At 41.5% G+C, this 16,432-nt stretch overlaps 1 protein-coding gene across 1 annotated transcript in view; it reads right to left on the reverse strand.

The window, feature by feature from the left end:
• Positions 1–16,432, reverse strand: part of DNAH5 (dynein axonemal heavy chain 5) — a 98,549-nt gene that overhangs the window by 56,503 nt on the left and 25,614 nt on the right. Inside the window, exons 11-19 of the mRNA XM_083623652.1 lie at positions 15,282–15,458; positions 13,636–13,840; positions 12,292–12,434; positions 10,485–10,619; positions 8,304–8,426; positions 7,478–7,691; positions 6,912–7,135; positions 5,335–5,533; positions 893–1,065 (exon numbers count right to left, since the gene is read on the reverse strand). Coding sequence (XP_083479778.1) covers positions 893–1,065; positions 5,335–5,533; positions 6,912–7,135; positions 7,478–7,691; positions 8,304–8,426; positions 10,485–10,619; positions 12,292–12,434; positions 13,636–13,840; positions 15,282–15,458 — 1,593 coding nt within the window. The remainder of the gene's footprint in view (positions 1–892; positions 1,066–5,334; positions 5,534–6,911; positions 7,136–7,477; positions 7,692–8,303; positions 8,427–10,484; positions 10,620–12,291; positions 12,435–13,635; positions 13,841–15,281; positions 15,459–16,432) is intronic.

The raw sequence follows: 16,432 nt of genomic DNA on the forward strand, positions 1-16,432 counted from the left end.
ACCTAATCTCCAGAGCTGTCCAAGACATTTTGCCGCCCGAGGCAAAGGACAAGACGGCTCCCCTTCCATTTCATGAATGGCTTCTGAATTTCAAATTAACACTGGCAATGGGACAGTGTCTTCCATACCTAAGGGCCGCAGACTAGCTTAGATATCATACAGCTCTGCCTCCAATAAGTTTCTACCACCCACCCTCTCACTGCCGGCTCTTCTGACTTCCCCCAACCTGGTGTCCTCCAGATGTTTTGGGATGCAACTTCCATCAACCTTGACCACTGGCCACACTGGCTAGGGGGAATGGGACCTGTAGTAAAAAAGTCAAAAAAAATCTGGAAGCTGTGGAGGCTGACCTACACCATTTAAATATGGAACTCTAAGGGCTTAATCTAAGGGATGTGGGTGGCGCTGTGGGTTAAACCACAGAGCCTAAGGCTTGTCGATCAGAAGGTCGGCGGTTCGAATCCCCGCGATGGGGTGAGCTCCCGTTGCTCGGTCCCAGCTCCTGCCAACCTAGCAGTTCGGAAGCACATCAAAGTGCAAGTAGATAAATAGGTACCACTCCGGCGGGAAGGTAAACGGCGTTTCCGTGCGCTGCTCTGGTTCTCCAGAAGTAGCTTAGTCATGCTGGCCACATGACCTGGAAACTGTACACTGGCTCCCTCGGCCAATAAGGCGAGATGAGCGCCGCAACCCTAGAGTCGGTCACGACTGGACCTAATGGTCAGGGGTCCCTTTACCCTTTAAGGGCTTAATCTAAAAGAGTCTATAACCTTTTTATTCTTTCTGTTTGAAGTAACTTCGGAGTTTGTAGATGTGAGACTAGCCTAGTTCGCTTAACATTTTCAGGATTAAGAATTTCTGAAGTGAAATGGATTGTCATGGCCATTGGTACCTTTACTAAATGAATCATCGCATCTTCAAAAAACACCAAGTCCATTCCTGTCCCACGGACACTCTCATTGTATATTTGTAAGAACATGTTCAAACGTTCCTTCAGGTGCTCAAAGGAGGCAATGGGTTCATAGATTTTAGGCATGTCAACTTCTGTTTCATCCGGCTCCTCTCCTGTGATCAAAAAATAAATAAATGACAAGTTCATATCAAGGACAAGGGGCAATATTTTTTTTAAAACGTACTGCTCTGCTCTTGGGTGTAATGTCTAATTGTAATGTCTTCTCTTGACCATGAGGAATTGAGAAAGAGACTACTGGTCCAAACAGAACCACCTGTTTATGAATAGTGGTGGGGGGCAAAGTAACAGTAATAGAAATAACAACAGTAGTGATTGTAAAGGCTCTTTCAATGAACATTTAAAGTGACTGATAAAACAAATTAACTAGATTTGTTTTGGGATAAAATGTCCAATTCAGGATCTTTAAATGAAATGTGCCCACTTACCTGGGAGTAAACCACAATGAACTCAGTGCGACTTACTTTTGAGAAGGCATGTATACAGTTGCAGTGTTAAATACTTAACTTTCTCATTGAAGTCAATAGGGGTGCAAAATACTTCAGTTTAGCTGAATCATGGCTGTTATGCTTTACTGTATTGCAGAAACATGTGCACTTATTTCTGTGCTTGCAACAATTTATTCAACTCAAAAGGAACATGTGCTTTATGTAATTTCAGGAATAATAATAATAATAAACTTTGTATTTGTAATTAATTGCAATATTTGAATAGCTTAGTTCAACTTTTTATAGCTGCTGGTAAACATTTGTGTAAAATGCATTTTTCTCACTAAAATTGGCTCAAATAGTTTAGTTATTCTAATTACTTCTATAAACATTGATATAAACTCAGGGCATCATGCTTGTGATATTATTTATTATTAATTTATGCAACCATCCAACAGAATAATATGCATATAGATGTATTTTCCCCCCTTTGGGGCAGGAATTAGGATTAGCTTTATACACTAAAATATGCAGGAAAGTGTACAGTAAAAGTTTCATTTAGACATGTGGTATTTAAAATCCCCCCAAGGAAAAATATTAGCACTTAAGCATTGGTTTTTATCTTTTTAAACAAAAAATTCTTTTGAAAAATGTCACAGTAAATGTTTAATTGTATGTAAATTCAGCTTGTTTTGTATCAGGATAAAGCTTAAAATGTGCTCTTTCGGATAGTTTTTTATTCATTCATTTCAAGAGATAATTGTATTTTATATACAAACAAGTCAAAAAACTAAAAAGATACTGGATGGGGTAGTTTTCTGACAGTGGAGACAATTACAGAGAGGCTTTTCGTATGTGATAGAGTACGTCTTCTCAAATATTTGGTAATAAAGACATGGTTTTCACTGCAAGTCACAGACATGGTTTCTGTGGCTTGATGCCCCAAAACTGGTCATGTGTTGTTTTGGCTAGCTCAGACACTGCCATTCCAGATTATTCTATCCTGTTTCAGATTGGCTATATGTGTGAAGGTGCTCCCAGTTCTTTTACAGAATAATAGTGCGTCCCAGCACACAGTTTTGGAATTTCTGAGACATGGGTGCTGGGAGATAAAAGGCAAGTTGGTCGAGTGAAGGAATAAGCTACAGGCTACCTTGGTTACTGAAGCATTGAGGGGAGGGCTAGGAATAAGATTTCTATTATTAAAGGAGCCCAGGGCAGCAATAGATTGCTGTGGGCGACTTGCTGCAGGTGGAGAAGAATCAGTAGAGTCTTTAAGGAGAGAGCAACAACGTCTGATCTAAAACAAAAATAAAAAATCGCTTTTGTGAAGTGTGAAGTTTTGCCATTCCTGCAAAAGACATTTTAAACAAACGAGACTGAACCATTTTTGAAGATTTAAAAGTGAGCTATTGTTTTGCTGGTATTCAAGCCACGTTCCTGCACTTCACTTCCCCAAGGAAGAAGTGGCTAATTCCCTTCCCACTTCATCTGCTCCTGATTTTTTCAGTGCCAACAACTTTGGCTGCTTCATGTAAGGAGCTACTGAGCACTTGAAGCAATGCGGAGCAACCTGGATGCTGCAAAAGGAGGAAGAAGGAAGTCTCTCTCTCCGCAAAAATAACATACAAATTCCAAAGAGTGCTGCTCTGCAAGAAACATTTCTCTACATGCTGCGTTGTTTGCATGCCAAAGCTCTCTAATTTTAGCATAAACTCATGTATATGAAAGCAGGTGCTGTATTTTCCCATTAACAGTCGACGAAAGTAAAATCCCACAGTTAGTAGCTACTGAAACATGCAAATGCAGGGCTAAACCCGCTGCTAATTGTACACAATAAATTCATCTCAAAAGCTGAATCAAGGATTTCATGCCATTATTTAAAACAGCTTCTAAAATGTTGATAGTCGTACCTTGGTTCTCAAACGCCTTGGTACTTGTATGTTTTGGCTCCCAAAAGCTGAAAACCAGGAAGTAAGTGTTTTTGAACGTTTTTTGGAAGCTGAACGTCCGACATAGCTTCTACTTGAGTGCAGGAAGCTCCTGCAGCCAATCAGAAGCCACACCTTGGTTTTCTAATGGATTCAGGAGTCGAACGGACTCCCGGAACAGATTAAGTTTGAGAAACAAGGTTCCACTGTACTGTAAAATTATTCAGATTACAGAATTTCTGGTTTTATTCCTCCACCATAGGAAAGGTCCTATAAAAATGCCATCCTATGAATACTTCGCAGTTTATAGTGGTTTGTGTAGTTTTTCTACTTCTTCTTCTTAAATTTATTATTCATTGAGGCACATTTTTGAAGCAGTTACCTTTCCCTATATGGAGAAAGTTCAATTACAAAGCTGAAGTATTTACATCTGCTGAACAGGACAGCAATCCTTAAATACAGCTCTGCCCTTATCAGCCATCAAGATGAAGGTTGTGTAAGCCCAAACATGCTATGTGCTTAAGTTATTCCCTGTTTAAGCTACAGTTGTTTCAAAGCAAATAGTGATAGTGATAATTCAAGGCCACTGTCTCTGAACATATTAAACATGCTTAAGATGCACCGACTTCTATGAAACTAAACATGCACGGCTGGATACAGAACTCAAGCCCTTAAAAAAAGAAATTCTAGACAAATATCTAAATTCCAGCTGACTCAGGCACCTGCAGCTTACCTTTTACAGATTTTTCCTTCTCCACACCTAGTTTGAAATAAAATATGTTTCTTTTGAGGAAAAAGAATGAAAATCACATCCTTTTTCCATAGAAAGCATTTTTGTGGGGAACAATGAGGGATGGATGAAATGTGTCAGTTTCAGATTCTTTCAGTTTCTCATTCCCTGCCCCCCCCCAGTCTTGAGTTCAATTCGCCACATTCAAAGTATTGGGGCTGACCTTTAAAGCCCTAAATGGCCTCAGGCCAGTATACCTGAAGGAGCGTCTCCACCCCCACTGTCAGCCCAAATGGTCCAGCTCCGAGGGCCTTCTGGCAGTTCCCTCACTGCAAGAAGTGAGGTAACAGGGAACCAGGCAGAGGGCCTTCTCGGTAGTGGCACCCACCCTGTGGAATGCCCTCCCATCGGATGTCAAATAGATAAGCAACTATTTGACTTTTAGAAGACATCTAAAGGCAGCCATGTTCAGGGAAGTTTTTAATTGCTGATGTTTTATTGTGTTTTAAATATTTTGTTGGAAGCCATGCACTGTTGCTGGGACAACACAGTCAGATGAGTGGCACATAAATATAACAACCCCAACCTATGTGGAAATAACAATTTCCACATTTGTTGTTGTTGTTTCCACATTGGTTTTGAAGCCATCCTTTCTCCTAATGTGCACATTTTTGTATGTAATTTTGCCTGATGCTTATGATGATGGACTCATTCCTGTGTTGAACTGGAGAACTCCATTGCAACATTCAGAGGTATACATTTGACAGATGGCTGTGTCTCGTATTATTTGGGAAAACGTGAATTCGGCAGATTGTCATTAAAATTCAAACAACCAAATCTCTCCCCCATCCTTGTTAACAACTATATTGGATAGAGGTCTAGCCTATGCATGCTTCTTTATACTCTGGTACCTACACCTAAGTAGCAAAAGCTACCTGTGTGACAAGACAGACTAATGTGTTGTTTGCACCAACACATTAGCTGACTCCAGCAGCCCAGTGCTTCACTTTTGTGCTCACTCTGAGCTGGCAGTGCCAAGAATAGAGGGTTTTTTCCCCAATAAATGGGAAAACAACTAAAGCATCCTCAGAATCACAACACAGTGCCTAGTTATCAAGGCAATATTATACATTGTAAATATTATGATTTTATTATTTCCCCGTTTGCTCTCAAGATACCATGTCTTTCCAAACTAGACATCTTGTAGACATCCCCTGTCCATGACCCCTTCATTTTCCTTATGTCAGACAGATGGTTTTCAGTTTAGATTTTTACCTGTAGCTTCAGGGGCATCTCTTAAGAAATCCACAAAGTATGCATCCGTGCCAGGATCCACCAGGGTCTTTTTATCACTGCCAAGTTCCCCTTCAACAAGTTTTCCCAGTGCCAGATCAAACCAAGTAACATCCTCAGGAGTTGTGAAACGGTCAGCGATAACACGCTTACATTCATGCTTCCACAGTTTTATGAGCACCTGTCCAGAGATAAAAAAGGAGAAAAGAAAAACTGAATGTCCCTTTTTGCTTCCAATTAGGTTTTTTCTTCCCCCAGCATCCAGATCTCTCTTTAAAAAGCAATCTCTCTCTCTCTCTCTCTCTCTCTCTCTCTCACACACACACACACACACACACGAATATGGTCTACTAAAACATGATGATCATTACAATAAAAACATCACAAAGTGGTAACAACTGAGTAAGACCTGATTTACAGGTGCATAATGTTCACCTAAGGGCATCCCCTGATGCTCAACCCATGTTAATTTGCTAATTGGCCATCAAGGGTTTAACGCAACAGTGTTCCGTTCCTTGGTGAATGGACTTACATAGAAAAACTTTTCTTAGCATCTGTGCTTAAGAAGAAAGGAATTTGAGCAGACTTTCTCGCCCTTCATCATAAGCTCCCAGGGTAGGTTACAGCCATGGGAAGATACAATAGTGTGTTACCATCAGTCAAAACAGTTTTCAATGGGAGAAATGCGGTGTGTCAAAAAAACACATAGGCAGTGTCAAAGGCCAGGGATAGGATGCCATCTTTGAATAGAATCAGAAGGGAGAAATTCACACACACACACACACACACACACACACACACACACACACACAACCTTATTTGTCTTCTTTACTTCATATTTTAAACTGCTTCTTTATCTAATCTAACGTTTTGGGTACCAATACCGCTTGATGGTTGTCTTCTTCTTCCCAAGTACATGACTGCAGTTTAACTGGTGATGTAGGAAAGACTTAAGGGCAGGAAACATTGCCCTTACTGAACATGGGTTGGGGAGGGGGGAGCATGGCCACCAGGCTCCATAAACATTCCTTCCAGCTGCAGCCCTAGCCTTCCAAAAATCATGGAAACCATAATCAGTTGTACTGCAGGGGTAAAACCCAACCTTCCAAGAGTAAACCTTTGGAACTCAGCAGGGTCTTCTTCCTTTTACAGTGGTACCTCTGGTTACGTACTTAATTCATTCTGGAGGTCCGTTCTTAACCTGAAACTGTTCTAAACCTGAGGTACCACTAGCTAATGGGGCCTCCCGCTGCCGCCGGCACACGATTCCTGTTCTCATCCTGAGGTAAAGTTCTTAACCTGAGGTACTATTTCTGGATTAGCGGAGTCCATAACCTGAAGCATATGTAACCTGAAGTGTATGTAACCTGAGGTACCACTGTATTTTATCATTTGTGAATGTAAACCAGTGTTCAGTTTACTGAACAGGGCTGCTTCTCTGGTTCCTACTGTACTGTGTTTACCATCAAAGTATCTCCAAAGTGCAAAAAACCTGAAGCATCTCAAATAAATCATGATGCCAATCCGCAATATGTGAAGGCACCACATGCACTACTTACATTTGATTCATTGATTACTTCTGAGGTGGTATTCAGCATCCCTTGCCAAATCCTGGAAAGGTCTCGGAGATTGAACACATAATGAAATTTGGCAGGGGTTGGCAGCATCTTGATCTTAGTCATTTGCCACAGCTTGCGGGTCAGCGGCACCAGCTTGGAGACTGTAGCTCTCACCTCCTCCATAAAGCCTCTCTGGCTGCAGTAATGTCCTACTCCAATCACACCTGGAGAACCCAAACATGATAGTTTGGAGAGAGAGAAAAACCATGCATCTCAGAGCCCCATGCCACCATCAACTGATGCAATTCAGGCAACAGCACTGCAAAACTAGAGAGTGGATGTATTGCACACAAAAAACCTGCAAAGCAAATGCCTCCAGGAGACTCAAGGCCACACCTGCTACAGGTAAATACAAAGCCTAAGGAAGAAATAATACTCCAGGGTTCCCTGCTCAAATAAACAAGGGAAGCAAATTCTCAAGGTTGGCAGTCTCTTAAACTCTTCATCAAGTATAAAGAAAACTTAAGTAGCATATACAGTACGAGTTTAAAAGCTCTCCACATTACCAAAGATCTTGTCGATGGACGAATTAGAAGGCAGAGTGCAATTGAAAACAGAGAATTGCCTCTTTAGTCTCTGAGGGATGTCATTGCGTCCGCCACCCGGATGAATCATGGCAGCCAAGAACTGGATGTCCACAATGTTGGTGAACTCTCCAGGCTTCTCCAGGTTATAAAAACCATTGTGCTCCATCAGTTGCCTAACTATCTCATTGGTGACCTGTGGGGAAAATGGGAGGCGTTTTATAACGTTTTGTGCTTTGTTTTTGCTCCTAAGTTGGGCTCCTTTGGGAAGAAGGGTGGGATATAAATTCAGGCAACTAATCAGTCAAAACTTTGGCATTAAACAAACAAAATGGCTGCAGTCCTGTTCCCACTGACCCTTTGAATTCAATAGGACTTACTTCTGAGTGGACTTGGTTAGGGTTACACTGTAAGTGAACTTCTAAGTTTTTCAGATTTGCAGAGCTCCTTTAATAAATTGACTCATCTCATATATTTTTATTCCTATATTGTCTCATGCAGTACTATGGTGTATTTACATAAGAATGAAATCATAGCATGAGCATATTTGATTGTGTCAGAACACTACTATTCCTTCCCCTTTAGGTATTTGTAGGATAACTAAAACTAACCAAGGATTTTTGTCATTCCAAATAAAATCAGGCAGTGTTCTCTGTCAACTTAAGAGGAATTGCTTTGAAGCAACATTGGAACATTTTCCATTATAAATTAAAAATCTTGGTAAAATATTATTATCTTCATACTGACTACTGATTCAGATCAATGCACTGAATTGTGTAAAAGAAATATCCTATTCATTTAAGCTGACCTGGTCTCCCCATTCGTTGATTACAGGCATATTCACATCATCAATGAAGACTGTCATTTTCTTTCCTGCCGGAGGACCATAAGTTGTGCCCATCCGTTTGTCCACATAACTTTCAATTGTGCGCTGGAAGAAGAACATGCATGTTTGCAAAAATCTAAGCATCTCCCCAAGCCTTTAAAATGACAGGCATGCCTTCTACATGCTATTGCTTAGTCTATGAAGGAACGTGAAGGCAAATGCAGATAGCACACACAACACATTGCGGTTTTCCAATAGCTGTGCCAAGTGAGGATTCCCAGGTAAGATCCTCCCTCTGTTGTGTGGGCAGGTAATCCCTCCCCTACCTGGCCTGGTCTCCTTGGCAACGCTTCCCCCAGGTGGGATTGGACAACTGACTGAGGTAGGCAGGGACCTCCAGGTATCCCACCTGAGGGAAGGCAAAGCCAAGCCTATGCTGATGGAGCCGCTCCAGATCCAGGGGCTGCACGCGTCCACGCAAAGGGCGCCCCCCGTTTTAAGCGGGGAGCGGTCATTATTTGAGTATCGTATACCATGCAAAATCCTAAATGAGAAGTTTCTTCTATATACATCATGATTAGAACTCTCATAGCCAGTTCAGTTATCAAAAGATATTCCTATTAAAAGCAAACCTATACACCAATTACATGAGAGGTGGGGGAGAAATGCTACTGCTATACTAGTGGAAAATCCGCCTTCTCCCACTGCCACTAAAGCCAACGGGACCCATGCAATGGTACATCATGGGTGGGGAAGTGACTATGGTCTGGGTGAGAACTGGATATGATGTAAGTGTCTCCTCCCTATGCCAACCCCATCTCACCCACGACTCTGCTCCATTTTGGTTATCCTGCTGGTGTATCTCCTCAACTGGTATAACTCAAATACAGTGGCACCTTGGGTTACAAACACTTCAGGTCACGACGGCAGCGGGAGGCCCCATTAGCTAATGTGGTACCTCAGGTTAAGAAAGGTTTCAGGTTAAGAATGGACCTCTGGAATGAATTGAGTTCGTAACCAGAGGTACCACTGTACAGGTCTACAAACAGTCCTGTTAATGAATGATTTGGACAACAAACTCTGCAAAACCAGAAGTAGGTGTTCCGGTTAGCTAACTTTGCCCCAGAAGATGAACGGAAGACGAACACCGCCAGTGGGAGGCCTCATTAGGGAAAGCATGCACCTCAGTTTAAGAATGCTTTGGTGTAAGAACAGACCTCCGGAACAGATTAAGTTTGTAAACTGAGGTACCGCTGTATAGAATTGCACCTGAAGACTGCAATACTTTACACACCTTCCCGAGACTAAAGCCCATTTAACTCAGGGCTTATCCAGATTTGATTTTTTTCCTCCCCAGTTTCAATTTTATGGTTCCTGCAACACTTTTATGGCTTGTATCCTATTTAAAAAGGTAAAGGTAAATGTAAATGACCCCTGACAGTTAAGTCCAGTTGTGAAAGACCCTGGGGTTGCGGCACTCTGAGGGAGCCGACGTTTGTCTGCAGACAGTTTTTCCGGGTCATGTGGCCAGCATGATTAAGCTGCTTCTGGTAAAACCAGAGCAGCACACGGAAACGCCGTTTACCTTCCTGCCGGAGAGGTACCTATTTATCTACTTGCACTTTGACATGCTTTTGAACTGCTAGGTTGGCAGGAGCAGGGACAAAGCAACGGAGGGATTTGAACCACCTACCTTCCGATCGGCATGCCCAAGGCTCAGTGGTTTACACCATAGTGCCACCCGTGTCCCTTTGTATCCTATTTATTCTCCCTCCCCCCCCCAAAAAAAAAGTTAAGCAAAACTTAAGGAGATTTAAATTTGGCTGATCTGCATTCCATAGAAAAGTCGGCAAAGCAGAAATAGTGCTGGAACTGTCCTGGAATATGGAAACAACCAGGAGACCTGGAAGAGGTTTAGGAATTAGGAATTGGATGCACTTATGCATCTTTAAATGGTATGAATAAGGAAGAGATGGCATCCCAAGAGAGGGGCCATTTGGCCACCAAAGACACAGGAACAAGATTAGCAGGCTATGGGAAAGATGGACCTTTCACATTTAATTAAAAAAAAATTGAATAATCTCATTCTGGTATACAGTCAGTGAAGTGAACCAAAAGGCTCACTTCACTTTCAGTTTAGAGAAAGATAATTCTAAGGAGTACCTGAAACATTAAAGGAGTTGTTGCTGATGAAAAGTTCAGACTCTTGGCCATGTGGCTTTCAGGATTATATTTTGACATGTAGCCTTTGATGATGACAGTCTTAGCGGTCCCTTGTTCACCAATTAGTAGCACTGCCTGAAGATGAGGAGAGAATCCAAATGAGTTGGGGAATACTTGAACTGAGGGCATTGGCAGAGGCTCAAGTCTCAAAATTATTCTTTTCAAGTAATATAGAAGAAGAAGAACATTCCAAAAAAATACATCATCACTTGCAACATTAGTAATTTATTTTGGCAGCACCCATCCCTGACCAAAATGGAGTTAGCTGTACCAGCAAAATCTATATTGTAATGCACAAAGGGATTTTGTGATGAAGCCTCTGGCACTGATCAGCTGGTACTCTAATGCCAAGAAGGGGTAGCAGAGAAAGAAGGTTCACTGGCTCCTATTGATAGAGCACCTCTGGTCCTAGAGAAGAAAAGAGCAGGTAAAATGGCCTATGCAAAACGGTAGAGAAATAGGGGTCAAGGAGGAATCAAGAGTCTGGGCCTGAGAATACCATTGCATGGAAAGGAGGGGCAGAAGAAAGAATAGTCCCGAAAAAATAATGAGGTGGAGAATGTGGCCATGGTAGAAAGAAGAGGAAGAAAGAGTGAAAAAGAAAATAGGTAAGAAAATGAGAGGATGTATACATAATGGCATCTGCCCACATTCTTCCCTTCCTCTCTCTGTCATTTCCCCATTGTTTATTTGAGATCTACAAGCTCCTTTGAAGCAGAGACCTATCTACGTTTTCTGTGTAACTCTGAAAGGTGTTGTGCACACACTATAAATAATAATCGTGATTTGAAACCGCCATACTTACCTCTAGTGCTACTCATAAATCCCATACTATACCATTTGCACAACTAAACATCTGCTATATTTGGTCACACGGGTTAATCAACTCTAGGAGAGCTAACCTGACACGAGCAGAAGGGGGACAAAACAAGATATTTTGTTGTTGTTGTTTAGTCGTTTAGTCGTGTCTGACTCTTCGTGACCCCATGGACCAGAGCACGCCAGGCACTCCTGTTTTCCACTGCCTCCCGCAGTTTGGTCAAACTCATGCTGGTAGCTTTGAGAACACTGTCCAACCATCTTGTCCTCTGTCGTCCTCTTCTCCTTGTGCCCTCCATCTTTCCCAACATCAGGGTCTTTTCCAAGGAGTCTTCTCTTCTCATGAGGTGGCCAAAGTATTGGAGCCTCAGCTTTACGATCTGTCCTTCCAGTGAGCACTCAGGGCTGATTTCCTTCAGAATGGATAGGTTTGATCTTCTTGCAGTCCATGGGACTCTCAAGAGTCTCCTCTAGCACCATAATTCAAAAGCATCAATTCTTCGGCGATCAGCCTTCTTTATGGTCCAGCTCTCACTTCCATACATCACTACTGGGAAAACCATGGCTTTAACTATACGGACCTTTGTTGGCAAGGTGATGTCTCTGCTTTTTAAAATGCTGTCTAGATCTTTTGTAGGCACAATGAAATAGCTAGTCCTGGATATGGATGCAAAAGACCCACATTCAAATCCTTATTGAGCCATAACGCTGTGGCTGTGAACATGTCACTATTCTTCAGCCTAGCCTGACTCATAAACCTACCCAAGGAAGTAACCGTTGTAAAGGACTTTGAACAATTGGAGGAGTTCGATAAAACTGCATACAGCAATGTCAGTTGTGTTTACAAAGTAAAAATCCCCAGCCCTCTTGATCATCCCTCCACCAGGTGACATTACTGAAATCCCTGTGTGAAACATCAGAGAATTACCTTGCCTTGCTTTGCAATAGTATGCATAAGGAAGTCCGTTCTCACATTGTCAACATTTGGCACCAAGATGGAGCCATACTCTGGCGTGCTGTTGGTGGGATATACATACTCATCAATGCGAGTATTCCAGTGCATCCATTTGCCTAGTCCAAAGGAAAAGCAGTGAATTCCCCTTGAAACATGCCTTGTATTTAAACATATGTGTAAGAAGGTAGAAGGTAAGAAGGTAGTCAAGGAGAACTAGTCTGAGAGACATTTTTGGCAGCTTTCCAGATCTGAAATCTACAAAAGCAGGGATGCAACTGAAACCTCTAATTCACATTACATCCAATTTAAAACAGAACTAAGTCATGGTGTGGTGGATATTCATGACCCATTAAGTGTGGTGGACATTCATGACCCATGAGAGTAAAAGGCATGGCACAACTTGGCAAAAGCATATGACTGGCCCATTTCTTATGTAACACTAAACATAGATTTGCATTATGAGGGCAAAACACACAGAATATCAGATTCAGGTAGGTAGCCGTCTTGGTCTGACGCAGTAGAAATATATATATATTTTTAAAAATTGTCCAGTAGCACCTTAGAGACCCCTAAGTTTATTCTTGGTATGAGCTTTCGTGTGCATGCACACTTCTTCAGATACACCACTGAAGAAGTATGCATGCACATGAAACTCATATCAAGAACAAACTTAATTGGTCTCTAAGATGCTACTGGACAAATACACACACACACACACATACATACATACATACATACATACACACAGACACACACACAAACACAGAATATCAGTCTTGCATTATTCCCCCTCCACTTTTCTACGGAGCAGCCACAAGAATTTCAGAAAATTCCACCTCCATTTTAGATTAACTTCAGTTTAGCATGTCAGCTGAATCAGTGATTAATATTAACTATGGTTTGTTGAAACAAGGCAGCTTGATGAACTATGGTTTGGCCTGTTTCTACTAACTATATTCAAAATCAGTAGCAGTTTTCTGGGTTCGGACAGCACAGCAAGCTGAACATGAGGAGGGAACAAGGTGGAAGTGTTCATCCTTATAAAGCTAAATTATGGATTAGCGTTACTTCCACAGCAACCCACTGCCTTCTCGTCCCAACAAAGTGTCTTAGAGTTGACAGGGTGAAGACTGGAGAAGACCCAAGTATAAACAACACAGGTTTTTCAAATCCGAATGATCTTCAGCTGGAGGTCTCTGATCACTGGATGTTACATCCAGCAAACTTCATAACCCAAAAGTTTCATAACTTATTCATACTAAACCTTTTGAAGCTAATAATGAGGCCCACATAGTAACTTCTCAGGAGTTCACTAACCGTCATTGGTAACATAGTAGTCAAACATAGTGTCTTCACTTCCTTCCGGGATGTTGGGGAGGTCAAGTTTTATAGTTTCGTGATTCCGGAGCCAGTGCTCCATTTTGCAACGGTCTTCCAGTTCCAGCAGTGCCCCAACACTCCACATCAAGGAGAAGATATACAATCTTTCCAGGTACTCTGCTGTTATTTCTCCACCCTGTTCCTGAACAGCAAAGCACCATTGCCTTTAGTGACTAAATGGTAAACTTATTATGCACCTACTATGAAAGCTTAGCTAATGAAAAAAAATTTATTATTTTATTTATGATTTTCAATTTTATACTTTCCAATAATTTTACAACCAATTTAATATTTCAAAACTTGGCTTCCTTCCCCCTCTTTCTGTGGTTCCTTCATTTTTTAATATTTTCCGCATATCCAAATTAACTTAATTTGCTCATTTAGTCATCTACTTTAAATATATACTATTATAGAACTGCAGGTTATTACAATAATCTTTAGCTTAGCTAATGAAATTGTGGGAACCAGCTGGAAAGGTTAACTATTTACCTATAAGAGATAGAGAGGGGGAGAAGGATAGAAGATTTTATGAAAAACTGGAGCCCCTTTTTAAAGTTTATGGGCGAAAGATATAAACCCAACCATTAACAGATGCAATACGAATTAGAAAACGGTTGTTAGTGGCGTTCACATGACAGCATTATACTTTATGTCATAGACTTGGGAGCTTCCCTGAGGAGGGCTGACAATACCTTATTTGGGGACAGCTAGAGGACACAGATAGACCACCGTCCTCTGACTCAAAGGATGAATCTCCTGCAAGTCCTTCTATCTCTTTAGCCTCATAGGTCAAATAAGGAGAGGGCCCTTTCACAACCCAGCCACATCCTCCACAGAAGAGGAGCTCATCACACTCCAAGTCTTGTCAGTCTACTTGAGGTTTCAGTTGGCTGCCTAGCTCCCTGCAGAGGCAACAACTTATCCAGCTACTTTCAGCCAGCAGAGCACCGCTGGAGCTATCCAAGGTCCTGTTTTTGCCTGCCTTTGTATATAATCAGACTTTGGTCTGCCTCCCTTGTGACTCGACTATATTGTGTTTAAAAAACCCATTGATGCATGAGTAGGAAAAGATGGTTGCACATTTCTTGATAATAACATGTTAGCTCAAGGTGGATTGCATATTTGGAATGTTGAGGCATGTATTTCCTTGATATTACATATAGAATCAGAAGTTTGTATATGAATAGGCACAGACATTTCAGTGTTGCATTTATTCCAGCAGAAGTTGATTTATACTAATAGTTCAAGTTCAAGTACTCTATTACGGTCACAGACCAGCATATATTCTAATAGAAAAGCTTGCCAGCAGGTGTACTTCTTTGCTGTTATTTAAGGAAGGAGAATTTTGTATTGTACAAAGCACTTCAAAAGGCATTATGTATTCTTATTGAGGGATTAATAATATTTAATGTGTGCTATGCAACTATGCCTGATATAATGTATTAATTTAGAATACTGGTATTCAAATGAAGGGCCCTAAAGTATTTGCTCATTTGACTTTGCACACCCAGATACAAACAAAATCTCATGCTTATAACAAGGGTCTTCCAAAAATTGTTTTTCAAAAGCCTGGAACAGCTTACCTTGTAAGGGATCAAGCCCTGCAGCATATTAATGCTCTGCATTATCACAAAGGCTTCCAGCATCTCTATCTTATATTCTAAGGACTGGATGCTATACCGGTAGAGGTCTGGGAAAGACGTCGTGTACAGATGACGCAAAACGTCAGCTTCCTGTGTAGAGCGTTTCTTCAGGAAGCCCTGGGCAACCAAGAAAAAAGAGCCAAGTGACTTGCAAAAATATGTCCAAATTCTCACTATTAGAGCTGCTCTAAATATTATCCAGGCCTGCCACCAACCAAGTTCAGTAAACCTACTGAAATTGATTGGCCTAAAGTTAAGCATATCGATTAGTTTCAATAGGGCTATTTTGAGCAGAACATTGTATACAACCATCCATTTGGATTTTTGGGTGGAAATAAGTAATTTCCGCCCCTAGAAAACACTTAGATTGTGCAAAAAGCAAATCATCTTTTGGCTCTGGTGAAATTTTTCCTTGCCTGTTAGTCAGATTATTGTTACTGTTATTCATGTCATTTCTATACCACTATTTTTAAGGGGGCGGGAATCAAAGCAGTTTACAACCCACATTTAAACATCAAATGAAACAATCCAGAACGAAACCTTACTGACTAAAGTCAAGTAATGTATAAAAGGTAAAGGGACCCCTGACCATTAGGTCCAGTTGTGGCTGACTCCGGGGTTGGCCGAGGGAGCCGGCGTACAGCTTCCGGGTCATGTGGCTAGCATGACTAAGCCGCTTCTGGCGAACCAGAGCAGCGCACGGAAACGCCGTTTACCTTCCCGCCGGAGCGGTACCTATTTATCTACTTGCACTGCAACGTGCTTTCGAATTGCTAGGTTGGCAGGAGCAGGGACCGAGCAACGGGAGCTCACCCCGTCGCGGGGATTCAAACCGCCGACCTTCTGATTGGCAAGTCCTAGGCTTTGTGGTTTAACCCACAGCGCCACCCGCGTCCCAAGTAATGTATACTTTGAAGTATATATTCAAAGCAACATTAATTAACAGGAAACTGAAATATTATCTTAGAAATTTCAAAATAAAACATTGTTAAAGGAAGACAAATATAAAATGCACATTTAAAACAGCCTAATTAGCAAGAGAATAATGTATAGGTGACAACACCCAGTTGCATGAATGAGATGATATTACA

The sequence above is a fragment of the Podarcis filfolensis genome (assembly GCF_964270895.1).
Source record: "Podarcis filfolensis genome assembly, chromosome: 7".
In the NCBI taxonomy this organism is placed as follows: Eukaryota; Metazoa; Chordata; class Lepidosauria; order Squamata; family Lacertidae; genus Podarcis; species Podarcis filfolensis.